Source organism: Brachyistius frenatus, unplaced genomic scaffold (genome assembly GCF_029030835.1).
Source record: "Brachyistius frenatus isolate BFR_SWC_R1_liver_20210118 unplaced genomic scaffold, ASM2903083v1 Contig_40, whole genome shotgun sequence".
Lineage (NCBI taxonomy): Eukaryota > Metazoa > Chordata > Actinopteri > Embiotocidae > Brachyistius > Brachyistius frenatus.
In genome coordinates, this window is record NW_027210639.1 from 1,080,534 (window position 1) to 1,104,319 (window position 23,786).

At 40.7% G+C, this 23,786-nt stretch overlaps 1 protein-coding gene across 4 annotated transcripts in view; it reads left to right on the forward strand.

The window, feature by feature from the left end:
- The window catches only part of cdk14 (cyclin dependent kinase 14), a 205,327-nt gene that overhangs the window by 105,383 nt on the left and 76,158 nt on the right, over positions 1 to 23,786 (forward strand). For all 4 annotated transcript variants that reach the window (XM_069702140.1, XM_069702141.1, XM_069702143.1 and 1 more), the window contains 2 exons: positions 447 to 570; positions 19,447 to 19,567. In XM_069702140.1, the coding sequence (XP_069558241.1) occupies positions 447 to 570; positions 19,447 to 19,567 (245 nt within the window). The remainder of the gene's footprint in view (positions 1 to 446; positions 571 to 19,446; positions 19,568 to 23,786) is intronic.

The following is a 23,786-nucleotide window of genomic DNA, read 5'->3' on the forward strand; positions in this document are numbered from 1 at the left end:
GAAGGAATAGACAGTTTAATTCAACACTCACAGTATTTTCCCTTCGACCAGTCAATACAGCCGTTTCTCATTGATGTGGAAGAAACTGTGTCTGTGTTCTTGACTGATGACTCCGTATTGATTTTGGTATGTGGGCCTTTGTGAGGAAGACAACGATTCATTGATCTATTTTTTAAATAACGCAGAGTTCATGCCTGTTCTCATTTAGACTGGAGCTAAGTCACACCACTTTAGTGATGAATTGTTTTTTCCACACCTCTCTGCAGTCGACACTCGCTCTGTTTAATGTGCCACAGCAGAGAGAAGGAGATTAAAGTGGAGACAAATGGGAGGATGGTTATTAAAGTGTAATGAAAACATGTACTTCTCTTATCAGATGTGTCTTGTATGTAGAGATATGTTGGAGTTCCTTCCCTTTGCTCACTTGTTTGTCTGTTGTTTTTCAGCTCTTCCTGTTCCAGCTGCTGAGAGGTCTGTCCTACATCCACCAGAGGTACATCCTCCACCGTGACCTGAAACCACAGAACCTGCTCATCAGTGACACCGGAGAGCTCAAACTCGCAGACTTTGGTGAGTAGGCTTGACAAAAGATGCTCTTTTTTTTGTGTATCTGTCAGAGTTAAGTTTGTGTGAAAAGAAAATATCCCCGCTGTGCAGTGATAATAAAGGTTACTGCAACTTTTATATGCATTTATTACCAACATTATTTGAGGATTTGTATTCTCATTTAAGTGTCTCGGTTATAATTAAATAAAATATTTTTTCGCCAATAATGGATTGGTGTTGGGTAAAATGACAATATTTAATCATACAGTTATTACTACTACTAGCTATCCTGCTTATCTGATGGCATTAAACTATTATGGGAACTATTGCAAATTAATGAGCAGGACAGATTTATGATCACATTTGATGTTTCATGCATCATCCTTGTGACCACATTCATATTCCAGAAAATATATCAGTTTGGCATTATGCTATGGTATACAATTACATTTACCATGGTACTTGTAGACAACTGATCATATTCAGCACAAAGGAATTATCTTTTTTTGATGCCGCCCGAATAGAAACAGGATAATAAAAGCAGTAAGTATGGGTTACCACCTTCACATGCCAAATTATATGCTGTAGTTTTTTTTATAACAATGAAAAACATTACAATTTTTACTGATTTCTGCTTCTTCTCACATTCTCACATCAGCTTTTTGCACATTTTCAAATTGCACATAAAAAACTACTGAGTGGAAATACCAGTAATTCTGAAAATATAGGAAAGGAAATGTTTTACACTTGCGGTAGAGCAGTTAACGTATCACCAAACAAAATGGAGTCCACAATCTGCTTTTATATGCTATCATTCATGAGGAGTGTAACCTGGTTCATGAATGTTTTTTTTTACAGTTTTACAGAGTTTAATTTCATTTCTAAAAGTATTGTGTATCATCTGTCATGTAAACTACGATCAGTCTTCCTCTTCCACAGAATGGGACGGTTGCACCTAGCCAGCTATTTTAATTAGAGTAGCCTCCTACAATAAATAAAGCCAGACTGCCAGCAGTGGTAGTACAAAAAGTATACAAATATAAATATAATATTAAAATAGGAGCAAAGCAGCATACATATACTTGTGGAATTATGTGTTGAAATATTTAGTTGTGGCCAGTGATGGGGAGGCTGTTTGAGTAAGAAACAATGAACCATGTCGGGGTTCTTCCAACTGACTCTGAAGGGGAAAATTGATCTCCCGCCATCGTCTTCTTCCTCCATGTTTAACGGTGACTGACTGAAGAATTAGCTCCACCAGCTGTTTCTCTTCATGAACCAACTTCTAATATTCACATGCAGTGGCAAATGTAGATGGAAACGTACATTCATTTAGACTTTCTGTAGCAGATTAATATCACTGTTAATATTACATGGTCATATTTAACAGACATTGAATGTTGGGAATGAAAATGAGTGTTACGTCATAGTGGAAGATAATCTCATGCTGTCAGATGAACTTTATATCGTTTGTCAACCTTTACAACACTGTCATTCTGCCACGTCGACTCTTTCAGAAGCATTTAGCAACATTAGCTGAATATTTGAAATCAGTGAGCTGCCCTCTCTTCATACAGAAGATGAGATAACCAGGCAGCTTAAATAGTCTTTAAGGGTCACACACATTATAAATGACTCTATTATAGTCTCTGTCAGTTATTAAATATCACACATATCATGACTCTTTACATAATGGTGTTAGCATGTAGTGCAAAAAGCTGTGAGGAACATTAATCAGTCCCTCCAAGAAATTAGAGCAAATTTGACCAGTTTCCACAACATTGGTGAGAGATTGCAGTTTGTTTTTGTGTAGACATGTGTTGAATTAATATTATTTGAAAATCGTATAAAGCACTTATTTTTTAGAGAAGATACTGACTTAATTTTCTATATTGCAGTCCCAGACAGTCTGTTTCGTAAAGCTTTGTCACTTTAATGACTCAAGATTTTTTTTTTTTTACTTTGAGTCCCATGGCTTTTTAAGTTTAGAAACTTTAAAAAAAAATAACTAAAATGTTGTGAGCTATTTCTGTGATCTGCTGTATGCTTTCTATTATTACATATTCTTCTTTCTTTATTAGGTACTAGTTAAAAACCAAAAACTTTTTGGGGATATTTTAACAATTTTTGCCAGTACTCCAATACCACATTACCACATTTGTGGGAAAAGTCACAGAAAAAGTCTGCATTTTTTTTTTTACCACAAAAAAACTCCTAAACAAAATCCTTCATTACTGTAAAAAATGTATTCCATTTCTGAAAAGAATTCTGGGAACAAATAACTCTCCTCCTACATACAAGTGGTGAAAGACAGAAAGCCGGACAGATGATGGTGGTCCGACATGTAGTCTGCCAGTTTCTTAAAGTGAGATCTGCCATTTTGGCCCCATTGTTGAGGTGGCTTTGGATGTTCTATTGATCCAACCATCTGTCCAAGATGTCGGCCAAGGCCGTCGTATCCTGACATCGAGTTGACCAGTTGACCATTTCTCTCTCCCTGACGTTTCATCTCATTTCCACTTATACACAACTTATATTAAGGCTGTGTGTGTGTGTGTGTGTGTGTGTGTGTGTGTGTGTGTGTGTGTGTGTGTGTGTGTGTGTGTGTGTGTGTGTGTGTGTGTGTGTGTGTGTGTGTGTGTGTGTGTGTGTGTGTGTGTGTGTGTGTGTGTGTGTGTGTGTGTGTGTGTGTTCCTGAAGTGGCACCATATGGCTTGGATCCATGTTCAGTAAACACTGCCTACATGCTCTGTCTGGCATCCTGGGGGGCAAACAGACTGACAGTCCAACCTTCTGTGTGCTCCATCCATCCATCCATCCATCCATCCATCCATCCATCCATCCATCCATCCATCCATCCATCCATCCATCCATCCATCCATCCATCCATCCATCCATCCATCCATCCATCCATCCATCCATCCATCCATCATTCATCCATCCATCCACCCAACCGTCTCCTCCACCCTCCCTCCTCTCCATCCCTCTGGCCAGACAGATGGGGGCAGGAGGAGGGTGGCGGCTTCATCAATAATGCAAACCTTGCATTAGTGCGGAAACATTACTGCGAGGGAAATGAGAAGGAGAAAATAATGGACAAAATACCAAATGAGCAGGACTGAAAATCCCTGGCCTATTAGTCTGTCGCTGGAGCTGCAGCTCATCAACAAACATGCACAAAACACAGACTCAGCCTTCGCCTGAGGGATGCCAGATGAGGAAGGTGAAGGCTGTTCAAGTCTGTGGATGTGTGTGTGTGTGTGTGTGTGTGTGTGTATGTGGATGTGTGTCTGTGACTTTGTGTGGCCGCCAGGGCTCCCTGTGGTCCCCGGCCTTGGCAGCAGGAATACTAACAGCCGACAGCTGAGGCCTGTGGCACTGGTTGGGGTAAACGAGAGAGACAGAGGCAGAGTGTCAACAAAGAAGGAGCTCAGAGGTTCCATAAGAGGTGGCTGAGCACTGAATGGGGACGAGACCGTGTGGTGAAAGGATTCAGGGGGAAAAGAGGAATAAATAATGAATAGCTGACATGAGGAAAAGCTGTACTGAGATGTGTTAAGGTTGAGTGGGCAGTAGGGAATTCTATTCGAATAACTTGGTCCTGTAAATCAGGGATTTTGTTCCTTCCTTTGGTGCTAATCTGTGATGTTGCTTCAGCACTGGTGGACTGATTTATTTATTCCAATTCTGTAGTCCACAATAAAATATTGTATCAGCTAGCATTGAAAAGTTTGAATTTACAATTCCACCACAGGAACTGTCCCCGGGGACGAAGAACATTTTGTAGTGAGCTGCAGGAAGATGTTTTTACCTGCCTTTAGCATTTTCCTTTTAGCGTTGCAACTGTAAACAGATTATTTAGCTTTTGTTCATTGTGGTTTGACACAGTAAAATGGAGCTGAATAAGAAATCCTATTTTAGATGGATTTATGACAAAGTCCAGACCATCTTCAGCATTTATGCAGAGGAAGATATGCTGCAGGAATTATGCGATCCGAAAGGAGAAAGTATACGTTTTTATGTGCAAAAAATGATGTTGTGATACATCTGTCATTCTTTGATAGGGATGGAGTGGTAATGCACCAAGACTACACATTAACTCATGAAGGTATTTTTAATACAGCTTGTGTGCTTACATTCTAACATGAATTAATTATTCTCTGAATGAAAATTTAGGATGGATAAATGTTAACGTTTGTGGTAACTGTTTTATTAATTTCAATAGCACCACCATCAGGCCACAATTTCCACTTGAACACAAGTAGTATATCAATATAATATTACATATTTTTAAAATATGGAAGATTTTCTACTTCCTTTTGTGATACAGTTGCAGCATACCTTCTCCAATGCGGTTCATTTTCTTCGTATTTTGGCATTTCAACATAACATGCATCCCAGTACTATAATTGGGGAATGCTTTGTGTTTTTGTGTGTCCCACCATACATCCTCTCCACAATCTCCTCCATATGTGCCGCAAAAAAACTTTCAGGTTGCCGCCCTCTGCGCAGGAACCATTGACTACTTTTTCCACCGTATTAACGGTATTACGTACAGAAGCCTCTAATCTTTTCTTGAACAACATTTGTAATGTGTTCAGAGCAGCCTGAAGCCCGAACCTCTTTCTCAAAGGAAGTACTCTTACTTTAACCTCATTATTTGAAACTTTGGCCTTTAAGCATAATAGTTTCCCTAATGAATCCTATATATGGTGTACCAAAATAGAACCACATGTAGTATATTATCCGAGCCTACAGAAAACAATCTTTAATTTTTGCTCAGTGATGAATTTAACTGGCCAGTAACTTTTTACTTTGGCTGATGAGCAAAAAAGCCAATTTGTCAGCTGACCATTACAGTAATATACAAATACACAACAGTCCTATTACTGCATTTGCTGATATGTGCCGTGCACTTTCCATCATATCCTTTACAAAGACATAATACTGCCTGGAGGTTTGCCATTTGCACAGTGTTGAGGACCAGAAGGTCAAGGAGGATCAGTGGAGGCTGGGGGTGAAAGCAATGGAGGGCAGGTGTACAGGGGCAAAACTCTAAGGGATCAGAGGTCAAGGACAGGTTTCAGCACCAAATACCACCTTGTTCTAATTTTAATAATGGACAAAGGTCAGGAAGGACTTCGGGGTTGAGTTCTTTACACCAGAATAATATCAACACAGATGATAATCATTTCAATTCTTCTTCCATCATGCGTATCTACACATATTACCTGCCTGCTCACTGTAACCTGCACTGAGAGGTGCTGATCTGACTTTAAAGACACAGTAATGCAGTTGAGCAGTGTGACATGATCTTCCTATTTATCTGATTGTTGTATTATCATACACACATTAATGAGAAGTAAGTAAAGTTAGCAGCGTAAACAAAATCCGTAAGCACAGATTTCTCATCCGCCGCGGCGTCCAGAGCTCCATCTCCCTGCTGCTGACGGTGGAGCTGCTCCAGATGCTCCCCTCTGCTTCACCGTGGGTTTACTCACTTTTTAATGAGCTGCACAAACAACCACCCAATAAATGAGGCTTTGAGGAGCCCACGTTTCATATCAAGGACACGACTAATTGAGGCCAGCTAAGCAGTGTGTGGGGGGTGATTTGTGTTGTTTGTGTGGTGGAGCTGTGCTGACCAAACACACACACATATGTATTCTGCACCTTAAGTAATTAATCCCATATAAATCTACCATGAAGTGTACGAGGGGTTTTGTATACGTAGCATCACTTACACGTTGTTGGTTAATTCAGAAACCTGAAATTTAAAACACAGTTGACCTGGTCACTTAAGAAAAGTAGATCTAAACAACATGTTTACCATTACTCATAATTTACATCTGGAATTAGCATTAAAAAAAAAAAAAAAAAAAAGATTCCTGATGTGTTTTAGACATGAGATGCACTGTTACTTTCATGTATTTACTGTTTTGTATTGCAAAAAAATATGGATTTCTTTTGTCAAATTCACAATGTGCACTGTCATATGTATTACACAACATACAAAATCATAAGGTACGGAATCATGGAAACAAGCGGCTTCTTAAAGATAGATAGATGGATAAATATAGATAGATACACTTTATTGATCCCTCAAGGGGACATTTTTTCACTACAGCAGCATGGAAAGATGCACGGTAAAGATGAAGAAATAATACATTCACAATATATGAAACTATATAAATTGTAATTGTAATTCTAAGTTTTATAATTTATTGAGAATTAGGGATTTGCTATATTGTACGGTTCAATATAATATTGAAACAATGTTTGATATGATATAAAAAAAATAATATTATGATCATGGCAGTATCCGGACTTGTTAACATAAAGATGTCATACTGTGACACAGTGTACAATAAACCACATTAATATGTTAGTTTTTACTGAGTATTATGTTTAAGCTGACATAAATGTAAGTTATTTTGTTTAATTTTATGTGCAATAAATTAATTATACATTTATAAATTTGTATATATATATATATATATATATATATTGTCAAGGTTATCATAATTATATCCCCCAGACGGAATAGTTTACTCAGCCGAGTTCACTCAGCATCCTTAATGTTTAATTGGAACAAGGAAGCTCTTTTAGTACCAGAACATCAACAAAGTTAAAGGTTGACTTTGTAGTCATTTGTATCTTCTGCACATACAAAACACCGTCAGAGAATTTAGTGTCCGGAAATTTTTAAGTGGCATGTTTTCTTTCATCAAGCAATATTACACAAGAGGGTGTGCTTTAACTTCATTAATGGCTGACAGTGATGCGGTCAGGACTGAGGCGTTCCTAATGGCGTTAAAGCACACAGTCTCGTGAAATATTAGGATTATACAACAAGTAACCAACTAAATAAAATATATAATCAAAATGTGTCCATATTGTGGGGCAATTTGTTCTCAAACTATAAAAGTTTTTGTTAGTGTGATCTCCATTCCCGTGGCAACACATGGGGTATGACTAACAACTGGAAAACAATCAGTCGCGTCAGTAGACTCTTATGTAGTGTATGCAATGTTTACTACTCCAGGAAGTAGGCCGACCCTTAGCAACCACCTAGCAACAGAGAGGATTTCTAGTCCGTTTTATTCTATCTAGAGATGGTTTCTCAAATTGAATAAATACAGCACATAGAAACACTAAAACTAAGATATCTGCTGAAGAAAGGTATCAATGGACTCATGTATCTTGAAGATTTTCGCACCGTATCGTGTTAAAACCAAACCGGTCGAGCTAGCCGCTGCTAGGATTTTAAGTGCGCGACTCTCCGTGGTGTTATGGGTGCTCGGAGCGACAAAAAAAGGACCAAAAGAGACCCGATCTCACCAAATGGGTCACATTTAATATAACAAGTAAAAACAACATTATATAGCACATAAGATGAAATCCAGTAACAATTACATATTGCCATTGAGAAGGTGGTGGGATATTTCTAGTGATGAGCAGGGTGTGATGTCATGATGATTTGAGCACGTTCCAAATGTCCAGTTGACCAATCAGATCGCTGGGTCAGAACCACTTGTTGTATAAAACTAATTAGAACACATCCTTAATATGTGCAGAAGAGTTATAATTTGAATGTTGTGCCTTTTTTTTTTTTTAACCACATTGGAACAAATGTTGGAATGTAGGAAAAACTGAAAACCACAGATGAGCACCAAAGGAAGAGAGAAAAACAAATGAAGAAGAGCAAGATATTCTAATAAAGTTCACCTGTGACCATTGCCAGCTCAACCTTAACGCACATCTCATCTCATGTCAGCTACTCATTATCTATTCCTGTTTGTCTCCTGAATCCTTTCACCACACGGCCTCGTCCCCATTGAGTTCTCTACCACCTCTTATTGTACCTCTGAGCTCCTTCTTTGTTGACACTCGTTGAATGAAAAGTCATATCCCTACAGGATTCTCCGAGTTTGATGCTTCAGAGCTGTAAAACTGTAACAGCAATATCTTATTGTCTTTTTCATCCACCTCCCTGGAGCCAAGTGTTGGCAGCAAGCACACTTTATTATCACACGCAAAATGACTTCTGCCTTTAGACAACTTTCAGGTGTTTAGTCTCCAACTGTAGAAACGAATGAACCAGGAAAAGAGCATTGGACGGAGCTCACATACAGGAGAGCCTCTATTATTGAACTTAACCTGCTGTTTCCATCACACTGAAAAGTATGGCAACCTTCAGTGCATCAGTTTCTGGATGGTGTCGTCTTAACGGTTAAACAATTGAGTAGGGAACGCTGAACACTTTAACCCTCAACGGCCGCCATCTTGGCTGTGTAGCTGAAGGGAGGGTCACCAACCTGCTGTCAACCTGCTGAAACTGGCGGCCAAGGAAGCTGCACTACGCATATGCAAGTCGTACATTTCTCCATGAAAGCGTTTTTTTTTTTTTTATATATATATATAGTACCACTCCACTGCTGTGGGGTACAAACCATCTGTATTTATTGTGTGTGTCTGTGAAACAGGCTACAAAAATACAAATATTTTTAAGTAAAATGACTAAACAAAGCTGGCAGATGTGTTGTGTGTGGGTGATCCATTCAAATGTTGCCGTATGCCGTCAGTACCCACGGCCAGGCTGGAGCACAGGCAGAGATTGGGGTCCAAGAATCCCAAACTGTGCTTCATTCACACATGAAATGTCCTGGCAGGTCGACTCCACCGCAGTTTGTGTGTTTTCGGGACTCTGTCTTTGCAAATTCATGTTCCAGACAGTTTGTGGAGTGAGTGATGTCACTGGCTGTTACATGTTGGCTGCATGTTTTAGGAATAACAATGTTTGTATATCAGTCGGTCATTCGGTCGGTTGGTTGGTTGGATGGTTGGTTGATTGATTAGTTGCTTGGTTGGATGATTGATTAGTTGCTTGGTTGGTTGATTGGGTGGACGGTTGATAATTTGATTGTTTGGTTGTATGGTTGGTTGGGTGATTGGTTAGTTGGATGGTTGATTGGTTGGTTGGATGGTTGATTGGTTGGTTGGATGGTTGATTGGTTGGCTGGTTGGTGGGTTGGATGGTTGATTGGCTGGTCCACCTCTTTGGTTTGGACTGGAATGTATTGGATGGTTTGTCATTATGTTCGTTTCAGACATTCATGTCCCCCTCTAGGTGAAGTGGCAATGGTCTGATGATCCTCTGACTTTTCATCCAGCAGTATCATTTGGATTTTTCTAACACTTTGGTTTATGACCAAATACTTTCCTTTCACATCACAGCCACATCAGCCGCAACTGGAGTTTGTATTTATTGCTAATTAGTAAATGCCATCATGCTAACATAATAACCATTATACCTGCTCACCATCTCACAGGAATGTGCTCAATCAGCTTGAGTTTTACTTTTATTGTCTATCATATACTCATGATTTTAATTATGGTAACATTGCTAAAAAAAATAGAGTGAGTATAATGTTATCATAATAGATTCATATGATGGTCAAAACTACAAAAATAAGACCATTATAGTTTAACTACCCTTAAAGATGCTGTGGACGATGAATAAACTGATCAGACAACAAAAAACACTTCAGTCAGTGTTTTGTGGAAAAAGGGAAATATATAATTTAAAAACTTTGTGTGGGAGAGAGATGGTTTATCGTCAGGGTGGAGATAAAAGTTGAGGCAAACGTTATTGAATTACACATGGATGTGAGCATCGATACAGATTGGTACTGTAAGGATATCCACTTTCTCCTGCTGATGTGGATCGAGGACACGGTGACAAACTGAACAGAGATAACCTTCACTCTCCCTCCTCCCTTCACCACCTCCTGGGTTATCCCGAGGACAGGTGGGATATTTAATCCCTCCAGCATTTCCTGGTCTGCCCCGGGGTTTCCCCTGCGGCGAGTGTATGCGGGAGGCATCTTAATCAGAAGCCTGAACCGCCGTGGGTCCACTTTGACCTCTTTCCAGATGCCTAAGTTCTCCGCAGTTCATTTTTTCATTCATTCTCACTGCTCTGCTATGTGTACACTGTCTGCAGCAGTCAGTGCTAGTTATTGTGTCTCTTGAACTTGGACATTATGTTTCTTTGACAAAACGTATGCAATTATGCAATTATACACGTGTGCCTGGTATCACTGCAGCACGTGACTGCAAAGGATTCTAAAATACAGTGACCCCTCGCTATAACGCGGTTCACCTTTCACGGTCTCGCTGCTTCACGGATTTGCATCGTGCATTGTGTTCTGCATTCTGATTGGCTAAACAGTCTCTCCGCTTCTTCTCTACCTGTTTGTCAATAACGTTGCGGTTTAATATGTACACGTACGTAAAACAGCTTGCCAAATTAAAAATAATCGATGGTGGCATGTCGGTTTATAAGAATCTTTTTGCCCAGAAGAAAAAAGAGCGACAACAACTACCGATAACTATGTTCTTCTCTCGAAAAACCACACCTGCACCGCCGGCTTTAGAAGAAAGAACCGCTGCAGAGCGGAGTCAGGATGCAGCGGCTCAGTCAGAAGAGCCGTGAAATACACGAGTCACTATTTGTCCGACTGTACTTTGTATTTGTTTTCATAATCATGTTTCATTTCCTCCCGTTCTAATCCAATGACTCGGGTCGCAGTGGGGCGGTGCCGATCTCAGCAATTTGAAGCCTTCAGTTCGTATTGATGATTAAAATTATTATTTTACAGTACAGTAGTTATTTGTAAAAAAAAAAACATTTATACAGTACTTTTATTTGTTAAACAAATGCTTGGGCCTGTAAAAAGGTTTTGTTCTTTGGTTTCAATGTATTATGGAGTATTTCATTGTATAATAATTGTAAAAAAAAAAAAAAGGTTACTACTTCACGGATTTCACCTATCACGGTCTCTATTTGGAACGTAACCCCCGCGATAAACGAGGGTTCACTGTACATGAAAAACCCAGGAAAGTGTTGGCAGGTATAAGAACCTGAGTTGTTTATTTCTATAGAAACACATCAAACCTATGATTACTACAATATTCGTATATCTTTGGACTTAAATATTACATTGCACTAAATTGAACACTAGTTTAATATTTTTCCACAAGTCTGTGACTGCTGCTGTCGGTTGCCAATGTACACTGATGTGTGTGTTTATTTTCTGGGGAGTTGTGTGTCTGTGCTGTGGACTAACAGCTGCAGCGGGGATAATGATGTGTGAGGAGCGAAGCAACGTGACAACGTAGCTGGAGGAATGTTGCAGGCATCCGGAGCTGACTGTTTGTCTCTCCCCCGTGTGCTGTTCCACCCAGCGCCGGGACCGGTGGGCTGCTGAACGTGTGTGTGTGTGTGTGTGTGAGAGACTTGGATGTGGATTTTTGATGGTTGCAGATGGTCCTTTGAAGTCCGTTAGATGAATTAATGCTACTGATGCATGTGTTTTTCAATCCAAACCTGAAACCAGATGAAATAAAACTGCAGAGTTAAAGTGTGTGCGTGCGTGTGTGTGTGTGTGTGTGTGTGTGTGTGTGTGTGTGTGTGTGTGTGTGTGTGTGTGTGTGTGTGTGTGTGTGTGTGTGTGTGTGTGTGTGTGTGTGTGTGTGTGTGTGTTTTGGTAATGACCGGACTGGTTTCATGTAAGCTACCACCATGCACAGCTCATTACAGTCCACTTTGTGTTGGGAAATGAGCTGGGATGGTGGCAGGTGGTACACACACACACACACACACACACACACACACACACACACACACTCACAAAGGAATTTAGGCTCTAACAGAGGCACACATTTCTCTACAAAATAAGCTAAGCTTGATATGCAGTCGTTCACTTAATTAATTATTAAACCATGTCGAGAAAATAAAAGTTTAAGAAATAAAATAGTCAATGACATAATTTAGTGAGAATATTTTGGGTAAATTCAACTTCATCGCCACTAAACAAGTGCAAGTACTAATGTATTGAATATAAAATCCTGCCACATTATATTCTTACCTTCCATGCAAACTCAGCGGCAGCTCTGCCTGTTACTTCAGTTTGAGCCTTTACTTTGAAATTATGAGTGTACCTTTTCTGTGAGCAGCCAATCGTGACAGTATTTACCTGCTGGGTTTCCTCATCCATATTAGTTATTTGTATACACATGTGAAGGCAGCAGAGACACATTCAAACGGAGAGAAGCCTGCTGTGCTTATTTCATGGCAAACCAAAATAAACCTTCTGTTTACACTTCTTTTTATGAGGGGAAAGCTGATGTCATCAGCACCTACTAATCGGATATCCAGTGAAGGCATATCATATGCAGCCAGACTAAAAGAATGTGTGGGCTTGTGCAAGAAGGGTCTACCTGCAGTAAACTAGGAGCAGATTGTAGCATTATGGCAGCTGTCTATACCTCTTTTTCTTTTTTCTGATGGGCCAAAGATAAGATAAGACTTCTTCTTTTTTTTTTTTTTAGAGTTTTTCTAACCATAGACTTTGCATGGATTTATTTTAGGTGTCAATGTGCTTTCTTTATGAGAGTGAGATGAGAAGATTAACACCAATCTCATGTTAGCCTGTTCAGTATGGAGCTGGGGTCAGGCTGTGGTTCGCCAAGCTTAGCGCCAAGACTGGAATCAGGTTCAACATCTGAGCAGTTTCCAAAGAGAGAAACATGACTGAGAGTCTGCAGCCGTGCTCGTCTGTGAGGGAACCTGCTGGCACTGCTGCACAGAATTAACAGGATACATCCCCTTTGTTTACATTGTACACACTGTGTGGTTGTAGGTGAAGTTACGAGGTGTATTTACTGCAGGTGGATTGACCTGTTCAGAGTCACAGTGAGTTCAAGGTGGAGGCCTTCACTGGAAGCTGTGTTCACTGACTGACTACCTGTGTTGTAGATTCAGCACAGAAGAAGAGGCCGGAGGGAGAACTTCTAACTCCAGGGATACTTCCATCACATCACTCCTCCAAAATCCACAAAATGTTATAACATTGGCGGGAAATGGAACTGCTTTTATCCTGTAAATGATTGGATGTAATTCAGTGGATGTGTCTGAAACAGGGCAGACTGAAGTCACTGCTCTTGGCAAGCAGCCACCAGCAGTGATGTCACCCGTTGGTCTGTTATCGGCCGTTATGAAGCCTCCAGTTCAGATTCTGACCGTCACCATCTAGCTTGTTTGGAGCGGTTTGGAGCAGGAAGTGACCATATTTGGACAAGCTGGGGGAGGAGTGAGCAGTGGATCTGACTGATCTGATTGGAAACCTGATGATACTACGCCCCACCCACTGAAAGCTGTAACCTGACTGCACCACAGGCCTGTCAATCAAACAGACACAACCCCAAAAACACATCTTTCTGAAGCTTATTTTCCAAATAATAACGGGATTATTTTCAGATGGACCGTCTGAAAACTAATAAGAAGGAGTGACTTTAACTAACAACACCAAGATAACTCGTGGAGAAATTGAATTGACTTATAAGACAAGTTGAATGGGAGTCTATGGAGTCTGAGGCTTTTTGGCGCCAACCTCTAGTGGCACTCGGTGGTATTGCAGCTTAAGGCACATCTGCATCAGCCTCATTTTTCAGACCTGGAAGCTACGAATACTTTTAAATAGTCTATGACTGTTGGTGAGAAGTTGGTTGACAGCTATGAACAGGTCCAACACAGGTCAAGCCTCCACTTGCGTTATATGCACATCTGCTGCTAAAATTTATTTTTCTATGCTGTCAACAAATTTTGCATTTTGCCACTTTTGCGTTTGGGAGCCATGAGTCTAAATACTGTGACATAATTCCTCAGAGAAACAGAGTTTGAAGAAGCTGCTGGGAGCAGACGGTTTATCTTCCAATCGGCTGATTGGAGGAGGAAAACCTGGCAGACGCCTTCAAAACGCCTTTAAAACACAAATGAACTTCAAAAGGTGAAGCATTGGGCGGATTCCTCTGGGGACAGAATCTATTTCAGTCCTCCCCTCCTTCCTTCATCATTTCTCCCCCCTCCTCCTCATCTTCATCTGTTAGCCCAGCTCTTCTACTGTATACTTGGTGACCCCCGGTGCTGTGTGATGTATAATTCACCGGTGACCTTCCTCTGGACAGAATGGTGTGTGTGTGTGTGTGTGTGTGTGTGTGTGTGTGTGTGTGTGTGTGTGTGTGTGTGTGTGTGTGCGTGTGCGTGTGCGTGTGTGTGTGTCTGTCAGACTTTGAAGTATCTCCCTCTTCTGGAGGATGAATCGTGCGGTTATGAAGTGGACGGTCTTGTTGCTGATAAATTCATGCAGAAGGTGATTTGAGATCACACGGTAACCAGCAGTTGTCAAAGTGAGATTTGAATTGATATCTCAATGCCCTGCAGGGACATGACAGCTTCCTCCGTTCCTTCACATACATTGTGGTCATGAATGTGCTCTATTTGCTTCACAAACAGACCACAGTGAGCATTTTTACCCAGTGAGGGAGGTGGCATTCAGGAAGTGAGCACTGTGAGCTGAGACATTCTGGTTGTCTCCAAAGTGTCTGTGGGAGGAAAACTGGTCTACATTTTACTGGTGAGGAGTGAGATGGAGACAGCTGAGCTCTTTCTGATTACACAAGCTCAGCGTTTGGATTGAATTAGATATTATTTGGTTTATTTTGCAAATTTGGTCTGTGTGCTTTAGTCATGGTGCTTCTGCCAAAGCTCAGACTTATATTTGTGTTACTATTGTGTGTAACCCACATATTCCAGTGAAAATGTGGCCGTCACATCCCGTTCCATCTTCCTTCCTCAATTGTTCATGTTTCCTGAAGACATTAATTTTACGAATGTATAAAACAAAGATTAGCAATAAAGTGGCACATTTTACAAGCTTGAACTAAAAGATAAATGTTCTGGCTGTCAACCAATCAGTGTTTTGTTTCATTGTTGGTTCCACCAGACTTATCAATGACCACTCCGGTATGAGAAACTTATAATGAATGTTGGCCCTTGACAAGTCTCACGTGATGAGTTTGTCTAAATACATTACTTTAAAGGAAGTTGTTTGTATTTTTTCCAAGTCCCAAACTGGTCGGATTGACTGACATCTCCTTAACACTTTCAAAATGTAAAAACACTGAATGCTCTCGCATCAAAGGAATTGCCTGTCTTGTTTGCCTGACTGACACCATTAGAATGAATTCATTACTTGTTATATTAGACAATCCATTGTATACAAGATAATGAAGTTCCCATGTAGAACAGACCAGAACAGCAAATCCATGAGGAGAGCAGGATATCACAGCACCGGAGTTGTTGATTGGTTGTTGATACCAATTCCATTTAAATTCAACAATTCTTGACACTAAATTCAAAACCAAAAACATAAACTAATCAGATTCAACTATCATGAGTCCCGCTCTGCTCAAATTTAAAGCTAATGCTACGCTAGCCAAACAAAATAAAGTTAGCCCTTGTGAATGTTGTGTGGAGCATTGCTTCAACAGCTGCAGTAATATTTCAGGATGAGAACATTGTGATGACATGTTGCTTCTATAAAGCTAACAGCTGACTCTCTTGCCTTGAATTCTGTGCACAGATGTTGTTGTCTGACATCCGAGCGTCTTAAATCTGGCATTGACTTGAGTTTTTCCTCAAAGTATACATTCAATTTCACAGATAGGGAAATTAAAACCTAGAAACAAGCTTTTATTTTTCAAAGAGACGAATGAAAGAGATGCTACATGAGGCGGCATGAGGCAGATTAAAGTGACAGATACTACTTTGTAAATTATTCTCAAAGTTTCTGTAGCTCCTCACAGCTGCATCAGGGTCTACGCACTGTACGGGCTTGATTTACTAAGATCTGAAATACAGGATAGTAAATTGCGTGTTTATTCAAAAATGTTGCACATTTATTTTGCACCCATTTTGCAGCTGATTTATTAAAAGTAAAAATGAAAAGAAAAATACAGAACGACTGCAAAAGAAAATTGTATCCTAATGAAATTAAGAAATATAAATTTAACAAGAACAAAAACGCTATATTGGAGATCATCAGTGAGAAAGTCAGTGCTGTGGGAAAAACAAAAAAATAATTAAAAGAAATTAAGAGAAGATAGCAAGATATTAGGTGAGAAAAAAATGGCTTGATGATAAAATGTGTTTAAATAAAAGAGGAGGGCCGGTGGCTGAGATCCTCTAACAAACACTGAGCAGCAGGTCCAGCTCCTTCTGTGATGAACAGCTGACTTGGTGTCATTTAGTGCTTCGTAAGAAGTTCTGTCAAATCTGGTGTTGCGTGGCTCCTCCATGTTGTTGGATGTAAATCCCCATTCAGTTCATTCAATAACTCCAAAATGTCATCTCTGGACCGATGACATGTCTGAATAATTTCTGCCTCTGACATCAGAAATGTTTAACGGGTGTAAAACCACGTTCTCTACGTATTCTTTGGTTTCCTGCATCTCCTTCTCACCACAATAAGAGCAGCCGTCTCTCCTGATGTGCATCTGATTAATACGTGCTAAATTTATTTATTTGCATTTCCCCTCCCAGTATTCTTCACGTTCAGGTAGAAACGCCCAATATGACATATGGATTCAGGTAAACATACGAAATGGACAACGTGTGTTAAATCGCTCATTTGATCCTCACTGCACGTCGTTAGTAGATCTGCTTGGACATTTTTTTTGCGGGTGATGTGAAGTTTGCACGTGATTTTACACGCGCAGACCTTCAGTCAATCAGGTCCTACGAGAACAGGTCTAAAGCCGGGTCACATGATGGGAGTTTACTCAATCAGAACCAGCCCCAACGCAGATCTACTCTGTGTCACTTGTTTGCTGTTGTTCTTGGGGGACTGTTGACGGCCATGCTGGGAACCGTTTCTTTTCTCCGGACTCTCCCGCCATGCTTTGGTTCTCCTCTGTACTTCACCTCTCCGTGTTACAAACAGGCCAACCTCCTACTTCTGCACTTTCTTTTATGATGAGTGGATGTTTCCGTTCACGCCCCCACACTCCCGCCCCCCGCCCCCCGCACGCAGACACACGCAGGACGCCCGCAGTGGAAATGATAGCCTCTCGGTGTGAGCGACCCGATGCCGTAAATCCTACGTTGGATCAGCGTGTACAATTACAGAGCTCGGCCGTGATGAATGCCGTCTGAAAGTCCTTTTTCCTGTGGGTGCTCTGACACACGGAAATGTTAAATACCCCTCTCTCCTCTCATTTATTCTCCTGCCAGCCCCTCCTCCTCCCTCACATCAGGGACAAGCAGCAGGGCAGGAAGTCCTTTCTTTTACTAAGCTAAATGCTTTAATTAGGCTGTCCGACCACTTGGGAAGAGACAAAGAGGTAATGCCATCAGCCTCATTAAAGCTCACTGCATCTGAACTGTGCTTTACCATCAGCTGCCATGGGAAGACTGAATTTGTGCAGCTGCATAGATAAATGCTAAAACAGGGATGGAATAACCCGGAGAAGCTCATACACCTCATAATAAAACCCTGCGGAGCTTTTAAAATGAAACGATGGAAACATGAGTTTGGTCCATTGGGATCATCTGACGGATATTCACATCACCCGGTTTCCTGCTGAAACCTCAGCGGTCTTCCATTAGGACTTCCATTTGAAAAAGTAATGTAAGGCCTGTTGCAGCTGAATCTGCAGTAATCCAACCAAAGACTGATCTGCCAGGAGGAGTGTTCTGCAATGGATCTACAGTAGATAATTTAACTACTGTAAATACTAATAGACCGGAGTTGTTCCAGCATATCGTCCAGCATGCTGTCACTGGTCCGTCACTAGTGGATCACTGTCAGTACTGCCGGTACTGTAGGTATTCATCTGTAGGGATTTGAAGGAAATTTGGCCTTCACAATGGCATTTTATAATTAAATGCTTATTATCGAAGGAAGTGATTGAAGGCCTATGTGTTGAATTAACATGAATTAAACAGCATCTAAAGCTCTTATTTTGACAACTGATGTAGTCGTTGTATTTTATGTTACACTCACAGACTGTCTGTTCTGGAAACATACGCCACTTCTAGGAGTTTTTTTGGTAACTTTTAACCCCATGGTATTCCAAAAAAAATTAAATATTTTTGAGATGTGTAGCAAGATTATTATTATAAGAAGTGATTACATATTTATTCCTTTATCAGGTAGTGCTTAAAAAACAAATAAATACATGATTTCTCAACTTGCAATTTTTTTCAATTTTACACCAATAACTCACTTAACATTACATCGCAATTTTTTTTGTTTTTGTTTTTTTCAAATCCGCCGCTAAATCAAATATTTTTGATCTCAATTATTACAAAAGAATTCTGAAAAATCTTGAAAGGACTGGTTTCTGATTTGTGCTTACTGGCTTCACCAACCTGCCCAGTGTTTACTGTTGGCATTTCTCTATGCTGTTCTTCTTTCTCTCTGCTCCCCCTCGCCCCAACCAGGCGGAACATACAGTTGTCCATCCTGAGTTCGCTTCTTTCAAAGGCGTTTTTCTTCTCCACTCTCTCCAAGTACTGCTCGAAAGGGAATTGTTGGGTTTCTCTCTATGATATTGTAAGATCTTGACCTTACTCTGCAAAGTAGCCCGAAACGACTAATGTTATAATTTGGTACGACATAAATTGAATTGATTAGAATAATTAGCTGTGACTAGTGTTTTTGCTCTTTGGTGTCCGTATGGTCTAATTTGCACATTCACTATTTTATTCATTCATAAATATGGAAGCTTTTGAGCTCTGACATTGTCTTAACACCTTCTGGTCTTTTGGTGTTCTCCTGCTGTATTTTTGCAAAAACACTTATTTTTAATCTGCTAGTTCATAACTGTCTTATTCATCAGACATTCTGCTTATTATTGTCTGTATAACCAGATGTGAGCTGCTCTAGTGAATCTCGATTCTCCTCTGAAGTGATCTCCTTTGTTTTCAGGAGCCTGGTGAAGGTCAATCGATAATAATAATTTCTGAGTTGTTTTGTTGCCCCTCCCCCCAAGGTCTGGCCCGGGCCAAGTCAGTCCCCAGCCATACCTACTCCAATGAGGTGGTGACCCTTTGGTACCGGCCTCCAGATGTCCTTCTGGGATCCACGGACTACTCCACCTGCCTGGACATGTGGTGGGTACTCCTACGCTCTGACCTGTGTGTGTGTAGTTTATCCTTGATTTATTCTGGTAGTCCCAGTAAGATATAGATCTGTTCCTTCCAGCGCAAGCCCAGAAATCAAATCAGCAAGTAGACAGACACCAATGCAAAGCCACTTAGCAGCTGCTTATCCTCACCTGAGGCTGTGTTGCCTGCAGTGTGCTGTAGATTGTTCCTTAGTCAAGAGGTGGAGAGGCAGAACAATGCATATTTATCACATTCACACTTACTACGCACACAGATGGAGCTGTTTCGGATATGGATACAACAACTACCAAATTGACAAATTTGATTGAACTCTCGCCGTAGCGAGACTTGGAATTGAAAAGTAGACACATTGGTACAACTCTTAGGCCTGTGACACGCTGCCTGCGTGGCGTGTGCGGTACCTGCTGCTGGGTGGCGTGTTTTCATTTCGGCATCCACATTACTGTAACCGATCAGACCAGCCACACTGCCGGCTGAGATGCGTGTATCATGTGCGTCTCATGCCCCACGTCATTTATAAAATAGAACCGACGCCTATTTTTCACATGTGCCGCGCACGGTTTCCAGATAAAATATACAGGGAAACGATCTGTGGTCACATGTTAATTTCTAATAACAGCAGAAACTCAGTGTAGGTTCTCACTATATCACGACAACACTTCACCAGGTGGCGGGCGGGGTTTTCCCTGCTGCTCTCTCTCTCCCTCCCTCTCTGCAATTCACTCTGTGCGTCTCGCTCTGAATGAGGGTAAACAAAATAACGTCACTACTTTTTGGTTGCAACTCATCACTTGTTGGACCTCAACAATTCAATACTGATGTCCACTATCAAAGAGAAACTCACTGATTCAACGGTATGACCTGCGTGAATACACACGAAACCAAGCCGCAGCTGAGCAGCGCGTGACGGGTAACGCTCCCACAACGCAGGCAGCGTGTCCCAGGCCTTATCCTCCAGGGAGAGGGATGGCGTTTGAGTAGGGCTGTTACTTATGGAAAATACATTAAAAGCTTTGCTTTCCTGCCATTTGGATTGCAATGCGTACTGCAGCACGTTACTACCGTGGCCCTCAAGGAAACGGCATCCTAATGCAGAAATGCAGCAAATGTAAGAACACATGCAAATCCAAAACATGCAAAAGACAGCGGACATCAAAGTCGGCGGTAAATTTACCAAAGGACTTGTTGGGATGATGCTGTTCTCAGCTGCTAGCAGGGCAGGCGGCAGTCCGAAAAAGAGCAGAGAGGATTTCTTATTCCGTTATTTGGATAAACTGACCACGTATTTGAATTTGAACTGAGTTTTTGTTTCCTTCTTTTTGCATGTGATTTCCCTACTTTGTAAGTACATCTAGATTTAGACTACGTTTCCCTAAATATTTTTTCTTTCACTCTTGTACCATAGATTAAAACAATCCCAGGGAGAGAAAGTGGAGATTTTTTTTTTTTTGTCCCAAAACAACCAGAAGTCAAACTCCTTTTAAGACTTTCCAACAAGTTTAAAGTCGGCAAAGCGTCACTGTTGATGTCGTGTTTCTTGATCTTCTTTTTCTAGGTTTAGATCAAGAAAACAATGAAATGTGTCTCAACAAAGCTCCCCCAAAGATTGTTCAGATTGACACTCTGTAGTAGCTGCTTTTAAAATGGTTTTACAAATTCAGCCCCTCCATGTGGGCTTGATCTTAGTCGATCCATGGTGACCCCTTCTGTCTGGACAGGCAGTCAGCAGGGAAATCCCTTGAACCCCAGCTGCCTTCTCCAGCATCCCATTAAAGAGCTGTGGGAGATTTAGGGGTCTGTGAGGCTTCGAGGGTTTTTGTAGGTGGACGAATCCACAGGATGTCGTTCCGTACCACTGAGTCACTCGGCGACACGCACACATGCACTCACCTCTGGTCACTTAGAAAGCAGTCGTCCATGAAGAAGCATCTCCTGCAGGACCAAAAGGTTGAGCAGATCTGTCTTCTGTCCACGAGAAGCATCCATCACAGCAGAGTGCAGCGTACAGGCCGTGAGGAGGATGTGATGGAAGATGGGCGAGGAACGGCTCTATTTTCACCTCCCTTAGCACTTCTCAGAGCTGTAGCTCTCACAAACATCCGTCAGTCAGTGATCAGATCTGTCAAGTGTGACGACGCACACGATTAATTTGCAGGTTAAGTTATAGACTGCAGCTTGATATCTCCATCTTAAAAGATAAGGATGGTGTTCTTTATATTTGTGTTATTGTTAACAGAACTATTGGAAGCACCACACCAAATACATCTAGTCCATTGTTGGATTGTTAGAACAAACCCATAAAGAAAAATGTCCCTACATTGAAACCTGGGTGTCATGGAGTATTTTGGAGTCGTTCAGGTGGCTGTTTTTTGTTTTTTTTTTTTACCTACAACAGCTTAACTGTTTTGGTTTTGACAAAATTGGACTTCTGTGTAATATTGGACTTCCATGCATCTGATGGACAGGAAGAAAACTCCAAATGAATACTGACGTGTAAGTAAATAGCAAACCTGAGTTCTACAAATCACAGCTTGTTTATAACTAAATTGTTTCCCCAAATATGTTCAGGTGCAGTGAAATCACTGACTGAATAACATTCACATCAGACTGTATATAAAGATGGATGACACGTCACCACTTTCTCGCTCTGCACAAAATTGGTAGAAATGGGAGCTGCCAGCTTGAGCTGATGACATCATTGGTAACCTGAGTGTGCAGTGGTGACTGGGGGATGGAGACGTGGTGCTGCTCATCTTAAATGTGAGCACACAACCCTTGAACCTCACAGAACCCAGTCACCACTATCTCAACCGTCTTGGACTGTTGTGGACACTGATGTATGTTGACCATTTTTTAGATAAAATTGATTAGTAACTGCTAGACGTCTAGCTGGCTAACTACAAATACTTTTCCCATAGACCGGTTGTGCTATTAGCTCGCTAGCTATAATATTGACGTTAACTTACAGATTAGGTAAGGTTGCATAACATAAAGTTAACTTGCAGGGATCCCTCAGAATATTAGTACAGTTTGGTGCTAAGCAACACGTTTTATGGCTTGAAACAAAGGGTAAATCACACTGCTGAGGAAAGGAACACTCCTCCAACCACAGTAAACAGTAAAAGTGCAATACCACTGAGGGCCACTAGGAGCCGGTTCCAAAAATCCGTTGGCTTTAATAGCCTCATATTCAAAATGCATCAACTTCTCATCAAATACAAAATCAAAAATATTTTGAACAAGTAATTTTGGTGTCATTATCTAAATTCACTCTTTCTGATGAGTGCTCTGGTGGTCCGTGTGAAGAAAAAAAAAATCCATAACTAATGAGATATTAAGCGTCAAAAAGAGATGAGTTTGCGGGTGTTCCTGTTTTGAGCAACAGGCCTGTGTGTCAGGTTTCTGGTATACGTACAGTGTCCTCGATTTCTCAGTCAGATCAACCCTCGTTCAAATATGGTCCCTCATGACTACTTTACACTGAGCAGTTGTAAATCATAACTGTCAATCATGACATGGATTTTTTTATAGGATTAAATAACTAATCAAAAAGAAACATATCAGAAAAATGAACGCTTAAAAAATACCCTTGAGATGAGAAGTTCTTCAGAGGACAGAAACTACACAGTCAGATGCAGCATTGCTTTGGATGAAATGAATCATTCAGTTTATAAACTGCATTTGAGTTTTGCTTTGGTTGGTTGTTGTGGAACAGCGGAGACCAGAGTTCACATCCAGACTCACATCTGTGGTTTAGGCAACAAGAGCACTTCAGAAAAGATGGTGTTGTTTCTCAAGTCAGTAATGAATCTTTCTGCATTAAACAATGATGTTTTCATACCGTTAAGGAAGTGCTGCCAGGCCTGAAGCAGTCATTATGTGTAGATATAACAATGCGACATCTGATATTTTGGCAGAAAAACAAGTTACATGTCACTGACGCGTCGTATTAACGGATTTTTAATTTTGCCAGATACGTTGATTGATAATGATTTCTCCATAAATCGATTAAAAATGTAATTCAATCACAGAAACGTTTTCCTGAGAACATATTTACAGTTGAAGTTTAGTGTGGTGTATATATTTTCTAAGTTTACCGTAACAATATGTCAGAGCTGTTTTTCCAGCATCTTCTAGTTTCAAAACTCTGGGAGTGAGTCTAACTCAGAGAAAGTTGTAACCCTTTATATCAATTTTGTATTTG